Source organism: Ictalurus furcatus, chromosome 19, assembly GCF_023375685.1.
Source record: "Ictalurus furcatus strain D&B chromosome 19, Billie_1.0, whole genome shotgun sequence".
In the NCBI taxonomy this organism is placed as follows: Eukaryota; Metazoa; Chordata; class Actinopteri; order Siluriformes; family Ictaluridae; genus Ictalurus; species Ictalurus furcatus.
In genome coordinates this window covers 5,603,566-5,626,487 of record NC_071273.1, presented here as the reverse complement: position 1 = coordinate 5,626,487, position 22,922 = coordinate 5,603,566, and the positions used below count along the sequence as shown (strand labels likewise).

The 22,922-nt window shown below is 36.8% G+C and overlaps 2 protein-coding genes across 2 annotated transcripts in view; both read left to right on the top strand.

The window, feature by feature from the left end:
- ptprr (protein tyrosine phosphatase receptor type R) overlaps positions 1-13,331 on the top strand; it is a 51,400-nt gene extending 38,069 nt beyond the window's left edge. Inside the window, exons 7-14 of the mRNA XM_053649982.1 lie at positions 2,661-2,850; positions 3,075-3,159; positions 5,339-5,418; positions 6,859-6,996; positions 7,095-7,205; positions 8,186-8,343; positions 10,531-10,644; positions 11,224-13,331. Of these exons, the coding sequence (XP_053505957.1) occupies positions 2,661-2,850; positions 3,075-3,159; positions 5,339-5,418; positions 6,859-6,996; positions 7,095-7,205; positions 8,186-8,343; positions 10,531-10,644; positions 11,224-11,317 (970 nt within the window). The 3' untranslated portion in view covers positions 11,318-13,331. The remainder of the gene's footprint in view (positions 1-2,660; positions 2,851-3,074; positions 3,160-5,338; positions 5,419-6,858; positions 6,997-7,094; positions 7,206-8,185; positions 8,344-10,530; positions 10,645-11,223) is intronic.
- Positions 13,332-16,803: 3,472 nt separating this feature from the next.
- The window catches only part of ptprb (protein tyrosine phosphatase receptor type b), a 48,351-nt gene continuing 42,232 nt past the window's right edge, over positions 16,804-22,922 (top strand). The window contains exons 1-2 of the mRNA XM_053649959.1: positions 16,804-17,345; positions 17,939-18,212. Coding sequence (XP_053505934.1) covers positions 17,292-17,345; positions 17,939-18,212 — 328 coding nt within the window. The 5' untranslated portion in view covers positions 16,804-17,291. The remainder of the gene's footprint in view (positions 17,346-17,938; positions 18,213-22,922) is intronic.

Sequence of the window (22,922 nt, the reverse complement as noted above, 5' to 3'; positions counted from 1 at the left end):
TATCATAACGAAGAGCAATTACTCAAGTGGTTTGCACCGCTGCATATATGCGCGCCCACACATACGCCTACACATACGCTGTATTTTAGTTACGGTCTAATTTATCTACACAGAAGAAGGGCAGCAGCATCTGACTTCCTGTGGCACAGAAGTACCGAGAAGTTGCCCTGTAAATTTATACACTCACACACAGTCCACGACACACGTTTTATTTATTTTACATTTCACTTCAGCGCATTAACTATGATGAAGTGAAATATCCACTGTGAAAAAGTGAAGAAGATGCAGTGAAATATCCACTGACTCAGTGATGATAACAGGCAGCAGGCAGTCGAACCAAATGTTTTACATCCCTCCATGTATTTTTTACTTTTTTGCCTTGATGAACGGTTTCCTTCCTTTCAGCTTGTGAGTCAATCAGGCCCACTCTGTTGTGTAATCTCACACGCTGCAGAAAGTTAGACGGGCGTCTGTTTCACTTATTTAGCAGGCACGCAGGAGAGAGAGACAGAGAGGGAGAGAGAGCGGCGTGAAGAGATCAGTGTCAGGTGCTTTGTCACAGCTTGCTCTGAGATCCTGAACAAACACATCACACATTTTTGAGCTGCGTGTCAAATGAAGATGCAACTTGGTCCTGTAGGCAAGGAATTACAGCCAAGTACAAACCAGTGTCTGTTTATATTTATGTTTATTTCATTTTGGTTATTATTTTTATTATTTATTTAGTATTTATAGTATTTATTACTATTATCATTATTAGAGTGGGGTATAACCCCAGTGTTCTGGCGAAATTCCTCCATTGGCACTTATCTATCATGGCCCCCTAATAATTTCCATCCCTGAATTGGCTACATCACTCTCTCCTCTCCACCAATAGCAGGTGTGTGGTGTTGTTCTGGCGCACTATGGTTGCCATCGCATCATCAAGGTAGATACTACACACTGGTGGTGGTTGAGGAGATCCCCCATCCATACAATGTGAAGCGTTTGAGTGCTTAGAAAAGCGCTATATAAATCTAAGGAACTATCAATATTATTATTATTATTATTAGTATTATTATTATTATTATTATTATTATTATTATTTTATTTTTATAGTTGTTTTATCCGAATTGACTATGAACGAATCCAAACAGTAATGATCAACATCTCACTACACTTTATTTGAAAGGTCCTACATTGTTCCTGCTAAATGTCAATGCCGGAATCGGTGTCACACTCTCACACTTCCCAGAACATAACGTGGCCTACAAACATGACTACCACATACTCCGTAATCGTCAAAATTCTGGTTGTGTCTCGATCAGCTACCTAGGTGGTGAATCAGTAAATCGTGTACATGAGTTCAGGCACTGGTAAGGACTCTGGCTCACTACATATCGGGTCACTGATGACTCAATTTCTGGCAACATGACTATGTATTCACGTTGTAAAACGTCGCCAAAAATGAAATTAAAAAAGTTTCATATGTTATATAAATTGTTAGCTTAATCACAGACATTTCTGTCATGGTACTTGAGCCATGGTACAAGCAAAATCATAGGCAAGTTTGTGGATTTTTTTTTTTTTTTTTTAGAAATTAGTAAACACTTTATAGAACTTAATAGAACGTCAAATACAGTAAAAAATCGCTAAAGTAAGTAATTGTTTGAGAGCTACAGCAACAATAACAAGCTACTTATATTTGTAGCCGGAAGTTGGCTGAGAGTTTGTCCGCCATTTTTTTCCGAGCTGAAAGGCTTCAGAAAACACAACGTCATTTCCAGTAAGGAAACATAGTGAGCATAGATGTTCCCTGGTTTTTGTGGTGCGTTGTGGGATTTTTTTAGGCAGTGAACATTCCAGTGCACTGGAAGCACTTTGTGATTGAGTTAACCTTTAAAATGGCCAACTCCATGATCAGTGCCCTGACTACTGAACTATTCTGATTCACAATAACCGTCTTACTGATTGCACACACTTGGACTCTCTGGTTTTTGATCCTGTACCTTAACTTTACCTCACGATTTGGATTTGTTTGATAGTTTTCTAAATAAAGCTTTTGTGTACCTGCACTTGCTACACTTATACCCATAAACACTGCATAAATGTTTTATAAAGAAATACTGCATGATTTATGTAAGGCTTATGAGATACGCAAAAGTTTTTAATTGCCTTTTTTTTCTTATATTAAAAAAGTTTTACACAGACAAAGTGGTCCAGCTGCAAACCAGAGAGCAACATGGCCGCCGTTAATGACTGGCTATTTTTAATACAGGCTATTTGTGTGCTAATTGCTAGCTAGATTTTTGAAAATTGTTTTGTTTTTATTTATTTATTTATTTTTTTAAGAAAAAAGGCTACCTTGCCTATCGATGTAATTTCATTTATAGTAAGCAATTTTAAGTGCTGTTACATTAGCATACCAAATTTCTGTTTATATCTTATTCACTAATTATGAGCACATATTCCACAGTCACATAAACACATCAGCATTGCATACGTTTTTATATAGTACTGTAAGGCTAATGGCAAAACCCGTGAACTGACATAAAAGATTTATTGCGTATTTAAATATTAAAAAGTTTTTTTTTTGTATGTATTTAAAAGGCAAAAGAGAAGAATAGTTTCTTCTCTCTAACAGCATGTGTGTGTATATATCTGTATTCTTTTATTTGCAGGCGAGGCTCCAACGTTTCCTTGGTGCTGGATATGAGTGCGCTCGGCTCTGTGGAGCCTCTGAATTGTGGGGTGAACACTCCTCGTGAGCGGGTGGCTCAGGAGTACCTGCAGTCGGGCAGTCGAGTCCTCACACGCCAGCAGCTCAGAGACGCAACGGTCAACACGCAGGCCCTGCATGCTGAGTTCGCTGTGAGTCACGCTCCTTCAACATTATCGAGAGCTTCTGTACAGACAAGCAATGCATTTACGTACGCATGTACATGTACTCCTCACCTGAGATATAGAGATGATTTTTAATGTGTGTGTACAGTGTATCTTTTTTTTTTCCACATAATAAACTGTTTTTCATTTGTATACTTGTATGTTTGGCAGTGATGAAGAAAATGTATCTTGTGCATATTTTCCCTCGCCAGGAAATTCCAATGAACTTTGTTGATCCAAGGGACCTGGACATCCCCAGTCTTGGGACCAAAAACAGATACAAGACCATTTTGCCAAGTTAGTATTCCGCACCGAAATCCCAAGCTTGTATAGTATCTTACATCATCATCATCATCATCATCATCATCATAATCATCATCTACATGGTGTTTACTCATTAGGCCAGAAGAAGTGATGCTGCATTGGCACAGCACATCAGATTAAGCTGGTTTTTCCTTTTTCATTACTATGTCAGAGCCACAGAATATCAGTGTGTCCATCCACACTCATTGAGAGAGAGAGAGAAAGAGAGTGAGAGAGAGAGAGAGAGAGAGAGAGAGCGAGAGAACCAAGTCCTAGCTATCCTAAGGGCAATGAATGTTAAGTATTCAGAGAACATCCACCTCCAACAAAACAAGCAGAGTTCATGGCCAGTGGCGGCTCGTCCATAGGGGCATTTATATCAGCAGTTCAACAAATGTTAGTCCTCATTCACACACGCACACACACACACACACACACACAGAATGAGAGAGAGAGAGAGAGAGAGAGAGAGAGAGAGAGAGAACATATTTCTTCAAACACACAAAGTGATGAAACTTCATTTCACCTTCTCATCCTTTATGACTCTTCATCCTCTTTGACTTGTTCACTCTTTTCTCTCTGCCTCTATTGTTCTGGAAAAGAGAGTCCTTCTCAGCTCATGTGCCAGTCACTCGGTTGCATATTCTTGTTCACACTTTAGCCAACCGGATGTGGCCTTTGCATTACAGAATTAAATTTTAAAACGATTAAATCAACTACGTACAATCATTTAAAAAAAATTTTACGGAGAAATGAGATGCTCCCATGGTAGGTTTTAAGACTGGAGCTAAATTTGATTTTAATACCTTAATAAGGAAATGCTGGGGACACACTACACCTCATTCCTGCCCTGACGTGACATCCTGTTTGGTCACTGATAAAACTTATCTTACGAGTGTAGGTTGGTTTTTCAACTGTACTGAACAGTGAACTGTCCTCGATGCTCTTCCCATCTCCTAGCCAAATTTAAAGAGGAAGCCCTGGCTCCTCCCTGTTGGCTGAGAAGATGTAGGTCTTGGGGTTAAAAGGCTCTTCCCCATCTCATTCTTGAACAAAGCAATTAGACTAAGGAACAGCTTGTTCTCCGAGGCTCTCCTGTATAAAATGATATTTGTTGCCTTACGTAACCTTCTAGGTCACTTGGCTGCTAATAGCTTCCTCTTTTGGGAACAAATTCTTCACTGAGCAAGCATGGGAGGAGTTCCCTTATCAATATATACAAGGCAGTATTCCTTCCGCAATCCAGAAGGCTTGATTAAGTGGCTTTGGAGTGAACTAAAAACTGTTTACACAGTAGGAAAAGCATTAAAAGGGTTTAAAGAAATATCACTCTACTCAAGGAAGTTCAAAAGTAGTTTGGCTGTGGAATCTAACTGTGAAAACTATTATTAATACTACGTAATAGCCTTGTATTGGTGAGTATTGGCGTGTGTGTGTGTGTGATACACTCTGCTTTATAACAGAGAATTATTCAAACATTAAATACTCATTCCTACATTTGAGAGTATAACAGCACTGAGTTACTTCCTGTCATTTCTAACACTCCTCCATGTAGCACTTTTCAGGCTCCTTTATATTCTTAGACTTTTGCATGTGGACTTCCCTCTTCAGTTCAGTACATTTCATATCCATGTGGAGTTGGTCATTACAAAACGTTTTGTGTCCAGCAGCCATTTCTATGTTGATTTTGCCAAACATGTTAATAGCCATGTTAATTGATTCTGATTGTAGTTCTCTTGCAAAAGCAATTAAAAGGCCTGGATCCCAGAGAACGCAGTTTTACTGAAAACAAGTTACAAGTGAGTCTGAACTTGGACTTGGATACATAAATTTAACACTATTAATTAATTACTATTATCAGTCCACAAAAAAAGGTTTTTTTTTTTTTTTTTAATTGTATTTTATTTTTACACATCAGAGGAGAAATTGTGGAATTGTTTATGCTCAATACCAAAATTTTAATGGATAACATTATAAAATATAAAATAAACTTACATAAAGCTGGCAGTATATTTTATTATTTAATTCAAAATCCCAAATTTGAACCTTCATGTTGTCCCCACCATTACATTGTACTGCATCTCAGTTATTGTTTTGAGGCTTTTTTTCCCCCCAAAAAAACGGTATACAGGTATAATCTTTACAATGTTTAAACCATAATCTCTGTTTGCAGATCCACACTCCAGAGTCCTCCTGAAAAACAAGAATAGCTGTGATCCTCTCAGCAGTTACATCAATGCCAATTACATACGAGTAAGACATTAACATTAACATTAATGCTGCATTTCAGTTTTACTCATTTCCCCCCCTCACAGATTAGAAATCTACTCTTCTGTTAATGATTCTTCACCTTTAGTACCTTTTTGTCACCAACTACAAATGGTAGTGAACATTCATATAACGAATAGAGACATAAGTACAACAGGAACTTATGAACTTTTGGCCTTCCATACAGTAGAGCTATATGTACCAGCAGGACATTTACTTTCGGCTGCAGTTTTTCCTGAATTAATCTTTACATTATAAAGGAGTGACCCGTTACCACCCTGAAAGTGCATAATTTTCATTCTGAAGTGTGTTATTCTACAGCGATTTTCAATGATTACAATGTTTAATTTATTAACGTATGACATGACACCTACAGCATTGGTTAACCCTTTCTTACAGTACACTGGTACACGGTACAATCAACTTATAAGATATTTGCAATCAGTATAGACTAGTGAATTATTTGATCTGTTATAAGATTAATCAGGACACTGTTGGGTTTCTGTGTGTAGAGTGTTTAGCTGCTGGTGAGCAGGGCGATCGGAAAAGTGGGGAATGTTAGGCCCCCTGCTGGACAAACAATTCATACCGCTACACAATAACACTGGTACAGAGATAAAACTGACAGCGCAACTAAAGATTTTTGGATAGCAAAACATCGTATACAACTGCCACAATAAAATTCCTAACATTTAAACCTAGTAGCAGTGTTGGATAAGTTACTCAAAAAAAGTAATCAACTACAGATTACTAATTACTACTTAAGTTACTTTCAAGTTACTTTCAAAACCTATCAAACCTACAACACTACAAAGAGAAACTCATAGTTCTTTCAATAATTTTAGTGCGTCAATGTATGACATGATTAGAAAAAAATTGGATTTATCATAAAACTTACCTCGGTGTTGTTACTGTTCGCAGGACGACCAGACCGATAAAATATCAAACTTTTCTAACTAGGCTAGTTTGGTTTCGCTAGCTGAGAAGAGGCACAGCTAAGCTATCATTGTATGGGTTTAGCTGCTACAGTGCCATGCAAAGTACATTATCTTTCTTTATGCTCTGCTCATATCATGTTCATGTAAACTGGAACTCATAGACATTTACACACCTTGTTTTCCTGCTCAGCATCAGAGGATGTTAGTGTTTCAACCCCTTTACTGGTTTAAAAAAATAAATAAATCGCCGTATATCCATTTTTCTTCACACTGACTGTGTGAGCTAGCGTTTGCCAGAACTGCGAGCTGTCAGCCAATAAGACACGAGTATTTCCATATATATTCCTGTAATATTCCTGTAATTGCTTAATAAGTAGAAAAAGTACAATTTTGAAAATGGCCATGCCTAATGCCACCATGATACAAGGTCTTTTTTCCTTCTAATAATATCCTAATTAGAAATGTTTGTATGTTCCTCATACCTAAGGGTTACCTCAGACATGAGAAGTCATACATTGCCACACAAGGTCCTATGATCAACACAGTAAATGACTTCTGGCAGATGGCCTGGCAGGAGGACTCGCCCGTCATCGTCATGATCACCAAGCTGAAAGAGAAGAACGAGGTGATGCGCTACACGATTCAGCCTCTTTCCTTTAGTACAGAATAATGGGGAAAAAAAAAAAAACCTTTGTGATTAACATGTTCTATTTGTTGCTGCAGAAATGTGTTTTGTACTGGCCTGAAAAACGAGGGATTTATGGCAAGGTCGAGGTCCTCATCAACAGTGTCAGGGAATGTGAGCATTACACTGTCCGCACGCTCACACTCAAAGTACGGAATTCTGTTTCTTATTAAGCTCGACATTGTTGAAATGAGTGGTTCATCGTTCTTACATTTCCAACGCTTATTTCATTTTGGCAGTGTGCGACACCAGTCCTTTATTTTTAGGGGTCTGTCAGAATAAAAAGTAATTAAGTACATGTTCTGTGTCGGTTTGTAATCTCATAGTATCTAATGGGATTAAATGTGTCCAACTTGTTTATGAAAGACTTATTCCAAAAAAGTCATGGAAGAACAAACAATAATCCATCATCATTATGAGCTCACTGATTAAGAGTGTGCTACTGTCATTTTTGTATCCATGTCTTACAAGGTATTAGCTTGTATTTACTAACAGAGCATTCGTGACACTTTGAGAAAGTTGTAGAAGGTACACATGCTTCATAAGAGAGTTATAAATTTATTTAAAATCATTTCTTTGACTGGCATATGGGCTTCGTGAATAAGAAGCTGTATTATAATGGAGCTCTGTAATCATTATAATACAGATGCACTGAGCACTTAATTCCATGCTCCTATAAGAAATAGATACTGTAAGTACACCTCACAGAAGGTAACATGGCACATAAGATGGACATATTTGCCAATACTTTATTATGGTATCTACTTCTTATGTTAAATTCTTATTCTTCTTTATGAAGCCCATATGCCAGCCTTCAAACTAAAGTGTTAATGAAATTTACATTTACTCTTATACATTTACATAACATTCTTACGAAGCACTACGTTTACCTTCTCCAACTTACTCAAAGTGTCATGACGACAAAGTTGCATAAAACCTCCAATGTCATCTTTGACATAAGCCTTCCATAAACTCTCCAGCATTGCTTTACATAATATGTATGCACTTTTTTTTATGAATGTGTTATAAAGGTACCCTTCAAATAAACTGTTACAGAAATCATACATTCTTTAGGAAAGTCTCATGGGTATGTGTGCATTTTTTAAAATTTTATTTTATATAATTTCAGCAAGCTGGCCAAAGTCGTAAAGTCCAGCATTACTGGTACACATCATGGCCGGATCATAAAACCCCAGACAGCGCAGGACATCTGCTGCAGCTCATGACTGATGTAGAGGAAAGCAGAGAGGCTTCCGAGTCTCACGGCCCTGTCATTGTTCACTGCAGGTACACCATTTTAAGCAATATAGTACAACAGATATAGTGTAAAGGGAAGTTGGAGAAAAAGCAGTAGAGAGGCTTTCACACATGAAAAGCAGTGCGTGTTTCCTAAACATCTAAAATGTTTATTAACACTCGCGTGCAAAATATTTGGAATCCTTTGACTAAAATGGCTCTTTTTATTCCCTGCCTTTTTTCCATATGATGACTTCCTGACCTCTGTAGATGATGCCAGACCTTTCTTTGTGACTATAATAATTATGACATCTGCTATAATGGCTTATCAGCCTTACGGCAAGGAAGAGAGGATACTGAAGTGTTCTGATTTCTTACGGATCCCCCTTTCATATATTTCTTGCCCAGTATCGGTGCCTTCCTGCCCTACGTTGCCCCCATTTTGACCTTAGTGAGTCTTATCATTCTTTGAACTGACACTTTGTGACACACTGTAGTAAAGAACACGTGACACATTTGCAGCTAAGGCAGATGAACTTTGGGTTAGGGAGAAAGACCTGTAGATCTGTGTAACAGTGAAATTTCCCATCTGTGGCTTCAAAACAAGAACACATACCTTTAAAGACAGTTGACATCAAAACACAAGGCAAAAGGATCAAAACCAAACACTCTCTTTTGTTGACATCCTTTGTGTGTGTGTGTGTGTGTGCCATCATTGTTCTGCACAATAGAGTCTTCCTTTAAAGTGTTTAAGTGCTTCCTTAGAGATGTGTCCAATGTGTCAGTGTGTAAAGGCAATGGTGTGAATGTCCTGTCTCCTTTCCTGCAGTAGTTCCTCCAGTAGCGAACTTGTTCTCCAACAAGTGGCTTTATTCTAAATTTGCCCTTTCTCAGTTCCTGGTCACAGTTGGATGTTTTGTTGACCCGTTCCAATCACACGAGAATGCAGTTTATGTGCTTCCCCCCATAATGAGGAAAGGGAGTAGATATCACCTCTAAAAACAAGTCTGTCAGTGAACTGGGTGTCATTGTCTGTTATTGATTTCTGAAGAGAATAGTGCCTTAGTGAACCTCATGGTTCACTAGGACACTATTCTCTTCAGAAATCATTACATACAATCGGAACATGAACTTAATGGACACTGTGGATGAGAACCTCAGGAGACATTCTGTTATGCATTACAGATGCAAAGCAGATGACTGCAAGGATTCACTGCTACATTTTTACTCGGTTGATTGAAATTGGAAAACACAAACAGACGCATAGACTTGACCTTGCAATGATGATATCACCAGTTTTACTGACAACTGAGATTGAGAGGCAAGGCATACTGTACCATCAAAACCTTCCAGTTAGTGTTTCTGTTTGTACCAGAAGGAATGTCAGTTAACAAAGCACAGAGTGCGCAGGAAACTCATTGCAACGGCCTCCAACAGTAATTGACTATCTCTAGCAGTCTTGTGACAGGGGTACTACTTGTGTTACTGAGGCATTGGACTGGCATGCCTGCTTCTTAGTAAGATGAGAGTCTGTCTTCTTAAGAGCAGCCCACAACTGACAGTTCTCAGTGTACAGTTTCTCCAAAGAAGACACTTACTAAACATTTTATTTACTTCAACATAACAAGATACATTCAGATTTGTTAGATGTCTTGAGAGGAAGCTGACTGTGTTGCGCTTGTGACTAAACACTGATCACCATCATTCCCAATGACCAATCAATGATCACCATTTTTCCCAATGACTAATCAATGATTAACACTGTTTCCCAACAACCAATTACCGTTCACTATCTTTCCCAATGACCAATCAATGATCACCATCTTTCCCAATCACTAATTAGCACCCGGAAAGTGAGTCACAATTGGAGAAAGCTCCATGCAGACTCACGGGGCTAGATGAGCCACAGCAGTAGATAGATATCAGCCATGCCACTGTAAATGGCCAGTGCCTCTTTGAATAAGCCAGTTTGAAAAGGCTACAAGATGTCACTCCTCTTCAATGTGTCCTTTTCTCTCTGTTAACTAGACATTTTGCACAGTCTGTGTACATTCTCTGTCATCAGCAGTTTTACTGTTTAATCTAATCAGAAAGAGCTGCGGCCAGAGTGGATGGGAGACACGTAGCCCAAACCCATCCAGCGTCTGCATTTGTATATGAAGATAAAAAGAATATAGATAATCGATTATCACTGGTCAGTTCTTAGCATGTTGTAACCCTGTTCTTTATGATTTACAGTGCTGGAATTGGTCGCACAGGATGTTTCATAGCCACGACTATCGGCTGTCATCAGCTGCGTCTGGAAGGAGTGGTGGATGTTTTACGCATCGTGTGCCAGCTGAGAGTAGACAGGTACAGGCATCATTAAACATGCTTTTACATCTCAAGCACTCTGCATTCTATGTTCAGTCTCTACAAGAAGACTGCTTTTCTATGCAATGCTCTGTTAAAGCGGTGCACTTCCAAAAGTTCCAGAAAACAAGCGAGAAAAACCTTAATGGAGGACCGTTAGTGCATGAATACAGTATGTGGAGCTTAGGAAATGTTTCCATGTCAATAATTGAATGTTGTAATGTAACCAGATGAAACAAACATGTTAACATTTGCAAATAAAATCACATATCCTTTGATTTAAGCGCACAGTAGGTAAATAATGTAAAATGTATTCCTTTCTACAACTTTCCGAGACCAAATACAGCTGTGTATTGCCAGACGTAACAAACATCAACGATTACATGTTTAACGTTTTTTCAAAAGCAGGTTATTATTAGTATTAGGTTATGTGGAGCATCTGGCGTATAAGACCTTATGTATGAGCTGTTACTATAGAAACAGTAACATATTCAAATCAGTCAGTCAAACCATGACAAGCTGAAGAATGCTGACTTGCAGTTGAGTGCCAAGTAACACCAAGTAACTCCTGTGTCTTAGGGGTGGAATGATCCAAACTGGAGAACAGTATGAATTTGTCCACCACGCCTTGAGTCTCTACGAAGGCCGCCTGTCAGCAGACCCTGGCCAGTGAACACAAACGAAGGCAAGATGAAGATGGTACAAGGATTTTTTTTTAACTTCACGTTTACCAGGAAGAACAATCTCTCAAGGGTCCAAGAGTTTTTCTTTCTCATATCAGGAGACAATCTAGAATATAAGGGATTGTTTTGAAGCTGTCTTGCACTTACGCGCTCAGAAAGAGATCTCAGCAGATGTGATGTGCTCTTCACTCGTGTGATTGCTCTGTCCACCTTGATATACTGTACAAGTATACCTGCCCGCTGACCTCCAGGTTTGGATCCACGTCATGGCTGATGGTCCTAGTATTCAATTCAAAATGTGTATAGTTATGATTAACACTTTTCTCAAGACACATAACTATGTTAATGTGCACAAGGTGTTTGATGACTGTTAGACGCATCAGCTGGACTTATGTGTGAATATAAGTCTTATCAATTCCTATAATCATTTAAAAAAATAATAATAATAACCACACACACACACACACACACACACACACACACACACACACACACACAAATAAACACCAACAAACAGATTACAAAAAGATTTCAGTATGAATGTAAATGTCAGATTTGTACTTTTTTTTTGGTCCAAACCAACAAGTCGACAACAAGATGACAAAAACATTTAATATTTGATCATCCGCCAGAAAACTGCTCACTTATTGTCATACCCGTTGTAAAAGAGGCGGTTATACTATACAATACAATTCAATAATGCCAGTGGTGCAGTACGCATATACATAATTGTACTTTAAATATCAGAGTTTGAAATATATATGTAAAATATGATAATTATTTTTGTACGATCTTCCCTGAATAACTGTTGGTTTAATATTTTTATTTTTAGAGTTCTTTTTTTTTTCTATTTAATAAGGAAACATCCATACATTTATCTATATTAAGGACTTGAGGAAGAAAGGAAGTAAAATGTCCATGTCATAAAAAATAAAAAAAGTCAAATCTCCCCCTACAACGTGATGTGTGTGGAAATGTCGATGGCTTATTGAATCATTTGGTTCAAAGAGATGAAATATCATCAAATCCTTTCTTTGTGATTTGGTTCATTTTACAGCCTGGACTCACTTGTCAATTGAATCAATATTTTAGGAAAGTCCTCCCCTGCCCTGTTATTTTTTATTTTAATTTTTTTTAACCATGACCATGGAATGTAAAGCATTGCGACAGCTCCACCCTTTGCTCATTCTAAATCCATTTTATCCATGCCTTTTAGCTAAATGCCAACACCCGCTTACGTAAACTTCCTGCACTGAATCAGGAAGTCGTGTGCTGCTCCACGAATCCAACACCATTATATTCCTGGGTGTATTTTTTTTTAACTTCAGAAAATGTGAACACCCCTTCTACATGAATGCTGTCAGACCTTATATTGTTTTCTTGACCTGTGAACCTGTGACTAAGATATGCAATACTTGCAAAAGTCTTAGGCACCCTACATGTTTAAATACATTTTGTCTTACATGTTCATATACAATACATTTTGTTGTGTTTTTCACTTTTTACTCTGTTGCTTGTCTATTTTTTTTTTTTTTTATTATTATTTTTTTTTACCTGCATAAATACCATATTTTACTTATACCCTGTAAGTGAAAGAAGGCAACATTTAGTATTACAGATCAGGTGATCTGATATGGAATGTCCCATAGCTTTCAATTACATCTTGAATTAGTTCCTTTGCCCAGTCCAAATCTTTCATCCAAATGATACATTTTAAGCCATTTCCTTTCTTTACATTTTGAGTAACTCATGTTTTATCCATGAGTTTGCTTTGAATTGATCAGTGAGGTACAGGTATATCATGGAGAAATTGTATGATAGTGCTATTAGAGTTACGTCAGCAGCATGTCTCTGAACTACACTAGGACTTCGCTGCTAAAGTGTTCAGTTTTGAGAGGCGGAAAGATGATTGTTGTATAATGACGAACATTTCTTACGTTTTTTTGTATTGTCCATTTTTTTTTTTTTAAATTCTGATTATTTGTGATACAGAGGTTTTAAAAATTATATTTGTGAATTTCTATTAGATGATGTGTGTAGCATAGAAAAATCCGGTCAGTCAGAAACAGTTTTGCGTCAGTGTACATTGGCTTACTGTTTGTAGCTATTTTCCACTATTTCGTATTAACCTGCCAATGACATTTTTTTCCCTTGTTATTGCTAATCCACATGATCGTTGTGGTGGAAAACATGTAACTTTCCAGCAGAACTGCTACAATAGATATTTCTAGCTAGTATAATCTGTACATACTGTATAATCTTTCTATTATTACAGTAATAAACATAATAAGACAAGCCCGTGCTGCAGATTTGACGTGTCATGTACAGCCACCATGACTGTCCACTTGTTTCACCCTGTGAAGACAAACAAGTCGTTATTCTAAACTAAAACTTACTGTTAATGAAAACACAGGACTGTGTCGTGATTCAAGCCATAATATCTAATGTTGAGGTACTGTGTACTGTATGTTCACACTATGAGTCCTCTTTTATGTTTATAGAGAGCCTGTAATGTGGAGAAATGTGTTCTTGTGTATAGAACTGGCAATTATTGCCGACTCAGACTGTCCTGTAACTGGTAATAATATACCTAACTCTGTGACTCTGTGGTCTTTACAGCCAATAAACCAATCAGACTAAGTGTCAACATTTTGTCATTGTTTTTTTTGTTTGTTTGTTTTCCGTGTCCACGTGTAGCGAGGCAAGTTGTACATTTTGCGCAGTCATACCATACACGAAGTGAGCAGAGAGTTCATATCACATCCAGAACACATTTCAGTGTTCCACTGTAAAACCTGCCTACGTTCACACAAATCAATTCAGGAAACAGATTGCCTTAAACCATTTACAGTGGAGATAAAAAGTCTACACACCCCTGTTGAAGTCAGGTTTTTGTGATGTAAAAAATGAAATCAAGGTCAATCAGATTAGATCTTTTCCCACCTGTAATGTGATATAGCAAGCAACAAAATTTAACAAATAGAATATTTTTGGGAAAGAAAAAGAAAAAAAAAATATGTCTCTTAACGAATACTTTGTTAAAGCATCTTTTTGGGTAAGAGTCTACCACACAATTTGTTATTTTTTTCTTTTTCTTGCAAGAACAGCTCCAGATCTATCAAACTGTGAGGGGATCTCCTGTGCACAGCCCTCTTCAGGTCATTCCAAAGGATTTAAACTGGACCATTCCTAAATGTTTATCTTCTTCTTATGAAGCCATTCCTTAGTTGATTTGAATTTGTGCTTTGGGTTGTTATTGTGCTGGAAGATGATATTTTTTGTTCATCTTCAGCTTTCTAATAGAGGCCTGCATGTTTTGTGCCAAAACAGTTTGGTATTTGGAGCTATCCATGATTCCCTCTAGCTTGACTAGAGCTCTAGTCCCAGCTGAAGAGAAGCAGACCAATAGCATGATGCTGCCACCACCATGCTTCACCATAGGTATGGTGTTCTCTGGGTGATAAGCTGACTAGTTTTTGCATACGTTTATAAGTTTTAGGCAGGCATGGATGTGTTTTTCATGACAAAGGGCTTCAGTCCAGTCACCCTACCCCATAGCTCAGACATGTGGAGAATACAAGAGATTGTTGTCACATGCAGGGAGTGATCAGCACTTACCAGATATTCCTACAGCTCCTTTAATGTTGCTGTAGGTCTCTTCGCAGCCTCCCTGATAAGTTTTCTTCTTGTTCTTTCAGCAGTTTTTGGAGAGACATCCTGTGCTTGAGATGTCACTGTGGTGCTCCATTTTCTCCACTTGTTGATGACGGCCTTCACAGTGTCCCATGGTACATCTAATGTTTTGGAAATTCTTTTGTACCCCTCTTCTGCTTGATACCTTTCGACAATTAAATCCAGTACAACCTCTTTGTGAATAATGGCATCAGCAGTCTGATGAAACCAAGAAGATGTCAAGAAAATCCTACAGAGTCCGCTGATCTTTATTTGGGGTTAATCAGAATCACTTAATAGATGACAGGTGTATGATAATTCCTTTTGAACATGAGATTGATTATGATTGATTCATTCTGACTACAGTCACATGCCCCATTATACATTATTATATATCTTTCCCTTAAACATTTCTATTTGTTTTTCACTGGAATTTGGTTGGTTGCTGTATCACATTAAAGGAGGAAAAAGAGCTCATATGATGTATCTTGGTGCCCTGCGATGGATTGGCACCCTGTCCAGGGTGTACCCCATCTTGATGCTTCCTGGGATAGGCTTCAGGTTCCCCGTGACCCTGAAAAGGATAAGCGGTATAGAAGATGGATGGATGATGTATCTTGATTTCATTTTTACATCACCAAAACTTACAATTTACAGGGGTGTGTAGACTTTTTCTATCCACTGTTAGTTTATTTAACTTACTCTTTGTTACACTTTCTTAAACCCACTATGTTAAGTTAAAAAAATTATAATTAGGTCCATTTTGAAATGCTCTTTGGTTTTTATTTTAAAAAAATAAAATAGCTCACTCACTCTCAGTAACCAATTTATCCTGGGGCAATTTATCTGAGCCAATCCGTCTACTGGTGCAGATACACGGAGAAAATGTGAAACTCCACACAGATGGTCACTCGACACCAGACTGAAACTCAGGACCCTGGAGCAGTATGGCATCAATGCTACCTACTATGTCTTGTTTTATCTGATGATTAAATATGGTCAAGCATTAAAGGTAACTGTTGTTGCCGTTCAGTCACGATAGGAATTTCTTTTACGGAATACATCTGGCCTATATTGTTCACTATTTATTAACTATGTGAATTGAAGTTAAGTGAAAGAACACACCAACAAGGGTTACTTATTTATTTATTTGTTTTCAATGAGGTGTTGAGAAATTTGAAAGGTGAAGATTCGGTCTTGGTTCCAAATATAAAGAAAATGAAAACAAAATGAAGTAACTCAGTCAGATAGCGTTCTCCAGACAGTGTTCAGTTTCGGAGTTCTTATAACTAATTCAGAAAAATGAATTTAAAAAATGTGAGTAGTGATTACTCATTTAATTTAGTCATTTCCACTGTTAGTAGTCAGTCACTGCTTGGATAGACCACACTAAGATATGCACACCCAATATATTGTTCTCTATTACAGAACTTCCTGTCTGTACCTTTACAATTTCCCTTCACATGTTTAAATATGTGTATATATCACTAAATATCAGAAAAGTTATTTCACATTTCACCTAATGACTAAAACCTGGGATATCTTTCTCGATATTTGCTTTTAACACAAGGATTTATCTATTTAGGTATGTCACAAAAAAAAAAAAATAATAAAAGTGAGAGTACACAGAACTTGTATCAACAAAGTATTTTATGGTGTATAATAAAAGGAAGTGAAGTGAAATAGCCATGAAGCTGCTTTAAACACAGTGGATATGGTGTGAAAATCAGTGTGGCTTGAACAGACTGGCTGCTCTGTGGGGTATACAGGAAGGAAAAGGGGTGGGCTGCCTAAAAGGCTTCAAACAAAAAAAGCAGCCCATGGCTTAATGTTTGTCAGACATTTAATAACAGGGGGGAAAATCCTAGTCCAGCATTTATATTAAAGAAAACAGCTAAATCATAATCCAGCCTGAAAGAAGCTTTGGATTTTAGGACAGCAGGATCCTGAGGTATCAGAGAGACAACGCCTCATATCACTGTCATTGTTTTACTTGGCCACTAAATTTGAACTTAAGACCGATCCTGATTGAGGAAATCCGCCAGAGACTGAATGGTTTACTTGCACGCATTTTTGATTACCCTTCGCCGATGAGCGTGAGAGGCTCTGACACCAGCCCGAGTGGATCTGATGAACTTTTGGGAAAAATCTCTTTTAAACAAATATATCCAACGCATGGGGAGCCTATATTTTCACTCATTTCCAAATCCTTTGGATTATGTTTTCAAGTGTCTCTTCAAATTGAAGTTCTATTTATTGACTAAAATCATCTAATAACCTGACAGTTGAAAAATGCTGAGGCCTGAAGCTGTTTCTGTAGCCGTCTGGGTAGCATGTGGAGTTATGGTGAGTAATTTTAAATATAAAACCCTTTTCAGATAAGATTGTCCTTAAATAGATATGCATTTTATTATAATTAGGCTGGGCTGTAAAAAAAAAAAAAAAAAAAAAAAAAAAAAGGAAAAGGAAGAAGATCACAAAATCTGGAAGTTTTAAAAAAATTATTATTATCAGAAAAATATATTTTGACAAATTGTCAAAATTCTAACGGTAACCGCACATAGAGTCATCAAACCATGTTAGCAAATGGTCAATAGTCAACAAACAAAAGTTAATGCACATTAAGTGTAATTCCAGATTATTACAGGTAATTCAAATGATTATGGATTATTACATGCAGATATGTTTTATTTGAAACAAAATATAAACCAAATATACTGGAAATTACTGTAACCAGAATGTCACTAAGAAACATTACAAAATGATTTGAATCATTTTGCATTCTTGATATTGAATACAGAAAATGATTTTCTTAAGAAAGAAAACTATTTTCTTTTACAAATTGCATACTGGAATGATGATGATGATGATGATGATGATGATGATGATGATGATGATGATTTATTTTATTCTATTTTGTTTTATTTATTTATTTTCAGGGTGTGTTGCTGGCTAATACTCAGCAATGTAGCATTAAAGTTCCCACAGACATACAAATCCGCACCGATTCTATACAGTTCACACTGAACAGCTCAGATGTGGAATGCAGATTCAGAGTGAATATTGCGGATATGCCTGAGAACTCGATAGACTGTGATCAAGATCAGGAAATGACTAAATGTGAACTTGTGAATTTGGACCCTGGGACCTGGTACCACCTGAGTATAATATCAAAGAACGATAGTAATCAACACAACGTTTCCCTACCAACAAGTAAGTGACATATTTTCTGTGACTTGCATGTGTGCTTCTTAAATTTACATCCCCGGTGCAGAATGGGCATTTTCTTCACGTGTGCACGGGTTTAATGTTAAGTCTTTCATGCATTGTGGCCACACTCACCTCAAAATCACTCAAGACCATAACTTGTAATTTAGCATTATATATTATGATTGTGACTTCTGTTGCTCTCTAGACTATTAGCCATTCTCAGTGCAACATGTGTCTGGTTTATCTTTACAAATATTCTATGCTAAATCTCAAATTAAGTAAGTAAGTAAATGAATAAATAAATAAATAAATAAATAAATAAATAAATAAATAAATGAAGGTTTTTTGTTTGTTTGTTTTGTTGTTTATTTCTGCCAAACCTCAATGAACACCTATTTACTTTTGTTGTTGTTGTTGTTTGTTTGTTTTTTGTTTTTTACTTTTAACATTATTGCTATATTTTATTAAAAATTATCATTTGTACAATTTTGGTCATCAATATTAAATATTTCAGACCTGAAGGTTAGCAGCTTTTCTTTATATACTGTACACACAATGGAAAATTTCTTTTCTTTTTTTTTTTTTTTTAAATCTCAGGTAGAATATTTTATTCATTGTGACTCATGGTATTCCTACATGTTGACAATCCATTTACCTGTTGTGATATTCAGATCAAATTCATACGACATGCAATTACAAGTTACCAAAACAAACAAACAAACAAACAAAAAACATCTAACGAATGTACGCATGTAAGGGTTAAAGCTATTTTCTACTATTTCAGATTGGTTACTGTATAAATGACGTGCCTGTTATCACGGTAAGGAATGTAATAAAAGCTGAGGTTTTGAATGCTGTGAGGAAATAGGTCTATGAGTCAGACAAGTTACACATTGTCCTCTGAGACACATTTAAAGCACTAAATTTAGATGGAAATGTGGTTCTGAAGCCTGGTGGCTAGATGTGGATGAACATGTATAGCTAATATACATGTATATATTTAATATAGCCTATAGGCTATTTCATTCATATTTTTAATTGTATACTTTTTTTGCATGTTGATGTCATGACAAGTACAAAACCAATGATAAACAAACAAAAGAAACATACAGAAAGTATGAGTTTACTGTAATTCAGAGATGAATAACCCATCATCCCTCAAACAAATGTTGAAATATAATAAATAAATAAATAAATAAATAAAAAACAGAAGAACCAAAAGATTTGATTGTGTAAAATTTACTGTAATGGTTAGATTTAGGCAAAGCATTTGTGACACACTAATGAAGTTAGTGGACGGCAGAACTAAAAAGCCATAGCATCACAAAAAGACAAGATGAAACTATGCATTAATTCCACCCACGCAGTCACGTTTGCATGGAGGTTGTACAGTATACGTATCTCCAGCCACGTTAAGCAACACCTGTTTTGGCTTAAGACCTGAAATGAACTTTATCCAAAAGTCAGATTTGTCATAGTGTTGCCACGATTAACTGAACCCCGGTTTCTCCACACTGGCGTACAAGACGTGGATAATTGCCGTTAGACATAAGCACAAACAATTATTAATGATGTTGGTCCATTTTTAAATACTTTAGTTCTGCATAATCTTTTTAAATTTAAATAGTTTTAAGCGGTAAAATATGCGATATGCTATATCTGACGTCAACACCTTACACTGATAACATTCTTAAAATATGCAAAAAAAAAAAAAAAATTAACATTTGGACAAGGACCAGTATTGTTTTTCCTACAATAACTAATAGGTACATACCTATGAATTCCTTTATAGTGAGGATTATAAATGATATACAATCTACATTTGATCAGGCATTAGGATCGCTTTAATTTGGTAAAAAATATTTCAAAATTCATAGAATGTTTGAAAAGGTTTTGTTGAGGGGTATCAAGGCCTTTGTGTGTGTGTGTGTGTGTGTGTGTGTGTGTGTGTGTGTGTAGGTGATATTGTGTTTGATGTTTGGCTTGGCTCCAGAACAGCAGTCTAACGCAAAGTATTTCCAGACTGTTCTGGCCTCTCCTCTCCCCTGCCCTTTCCCACCCCATTGTTCTTGTGTGCTAAAGGAAATGGGAAGGGGGGCTGTGTTCTGTTTTGGTTGGAGGTTTAATCGGGTTAAACAGCGCAGCTCTGCTCTTGACCCTCACAGCGATGCCATCACCTAAACCTCTGTGATATTTGTACATTAAAGGTGCACTCCCGAAGGCTAAAAATATAACACGACGCAAGTTCACTGCTGTGCTTTATAGCCAAGAATGTACAAGACAGAAGAAGAATAAACTTCAAACGTTCATTTCACTTTAGTGAACAATCAGTATATGTTCATTTACTGTACATAAAGATTGTTAACAAATGTGTGCAGTACAAATTGTAGATGAGGAATTCATGGTAGTAATTTATTCGAGCTTTATGAAATTCTATTAGAGGGTTTTGCTGTTGTTGTTGTTGTTGTTGTTGTTGTTGTTGTTGTTGTAGTTGTATTTACCACAGTGCTCAAATCTGATTGGCCAGTAAGTTCTGAATACTTTGCTAGAACAGCAATTTTTCACAGGTTTATATTAACGCGCTAGTTCTAATACATTATCATTCCTATAGTTAAAGATCATTCACACCGCTGATGATCTACATAATCTAAGCCTGATAATAAACGGATTTAAAATGCACTGTTGTTTAATTAAGAAAACGTCTAATTGTTGGTACTGTATGGTGATATTTATGTACCATTTGTGGAAGGTGTAACAGTCAGTAAATGTTCCGTCATGAAAGAGTCTTCAGGACAGTGGAGTTTGCACTTTCCCGTTTCATCTGTAACATAACAAGCTGGTTATTTATTTTTTTTCCGTATTAACTTTAAATGAAAGAGAGGCTGATGAGGGAACGACTGCTTATCACTTCTATAATGTAAAGAAATAACTTGTCTCATGGACGTTCCACAAATATAACTATAAAAATATATAATGTCGTACAATAATAAAAGCAAATTGTATTGGCGAACTTCATCCCACCATCCTGTCACTGATTAATTTCCTGTAACACCATGCTTCATATACTGTATACTGCCCTGCTCTAAAGTTACTGAAAAAATTATAAGCATTGTTATAACTGAGTATGAATATGAATATAATGTTCATAAAATTCTAAATGATTCTTAGTACATACACTCAGAAAAAGTTAAAGCTGTAAGGCTTTGTTGAAAACTCACACATTTTTTTTTTTTTCTAAGGGTGTATACATCTAATATTACTTTACATTAGCGGCTATGTTTTGAATAAACCTCCTTCCTACAGAGATGTAACGCAGTCTCAACAGTTATTTAAAAGTCATAATACAGTAGCATTGTTGTGATAAACTCATACAATTTGGGTTTGAATGAGCCACCAGGGAGGAAGAGCTGCAGAAAAAGCAGCTGCTTGGTGGTAGTGGCTGTCGAGCTTTGGCCTTCATCCCTAAAGGTCCTCTTTCCGGTACTCACTTTCCCACAAAGAGCTCTCCATGGGCAGCTCAGCATCCAGCCAGGGTTGGCATTATTTAAACGCTCCAGAACAATCTTATCTCGGTCGCACATCGCACCCGCTGGCTGCCCTGGCATGCTCTTATACAAAAACTGCTCAGTCAAGAGCCACTTCGAAGTCATTGTGTAATAGAGCTGAAGTGGTTTTTTTCCCACCGTAGTAAGAAATGTAATTTTTTAAAAATTTAAAACGCCATCACATACTATGAATATTAATTACAGTTGAGGTCATAAGTTTACATATGCCTTGCAGAATTTTACATCTAGTCCACAAGACACAATAATAACTGAATTTACATTTAAATGACCCAGTCCAAAAGTTTACACACGCTTGATTATTAATCCTGTGTGTCGTTACCTGGATGATCAACGACTGTGTTTATGTTTTGTGAGAGTTCTTCACGAGTCCCTTGTTTGTCCTGAGCAGTTAAACTGCCCACTGTTCTTCAGAAAAATCCTCCAGGTCCGGCACATTCTTTACTTTTCCAGCATCTTCTGCATATTTGACTCCTTTCCAACAGCGACTATATGATGTCGAGATCCATCTTTTCACACTGAGGACGACCGAGGGACTCGTACACGACTATTACAAAAGGTGCAAACATTCGCTGATGATCAAGAAGGCAACACGATACATTAAGAGCCAGGGGGGTGTAAACTTTTGAACACAATGATCTGTGTAAATTTTTACTATTTTGCCTTCTGGGAAACATGTAAATATCTTATGTAGCTTCTGAAGGGCAGTACTACATGAAAAAAACAAGATCTTTAAACAAAATTATAACAACTTACACAAATCATCAATCACTTATCGCTCTTTTTTTTAATTATTAACATTTTGCCGATTCTGCAAGGCTTATGTAAACTTATGACCTCAACTGTACGTTAACATTTAAAAAATATATATATATTTATCTAAATAAATGATACTGAATAAAATCAAAGCTGTTAATGCGGTGAATCAAGTGCATGTGTATCATTTAATGTGTATCTTTCACTCAGAAACGTGTATATACCGTAACTTTAAAAAGATTTAAGGCACATCCTCTATAATTGGACCAGAAGGTGCACTATATGTACATTTATAGGTAAATGATACACACTAGAGGTACAAAAGATGTACTGGTTGTTACACCAGTAACAAGGAGTGGTGGGGTTTAGTACCATTTTTCTGAGAGTGGAGGAA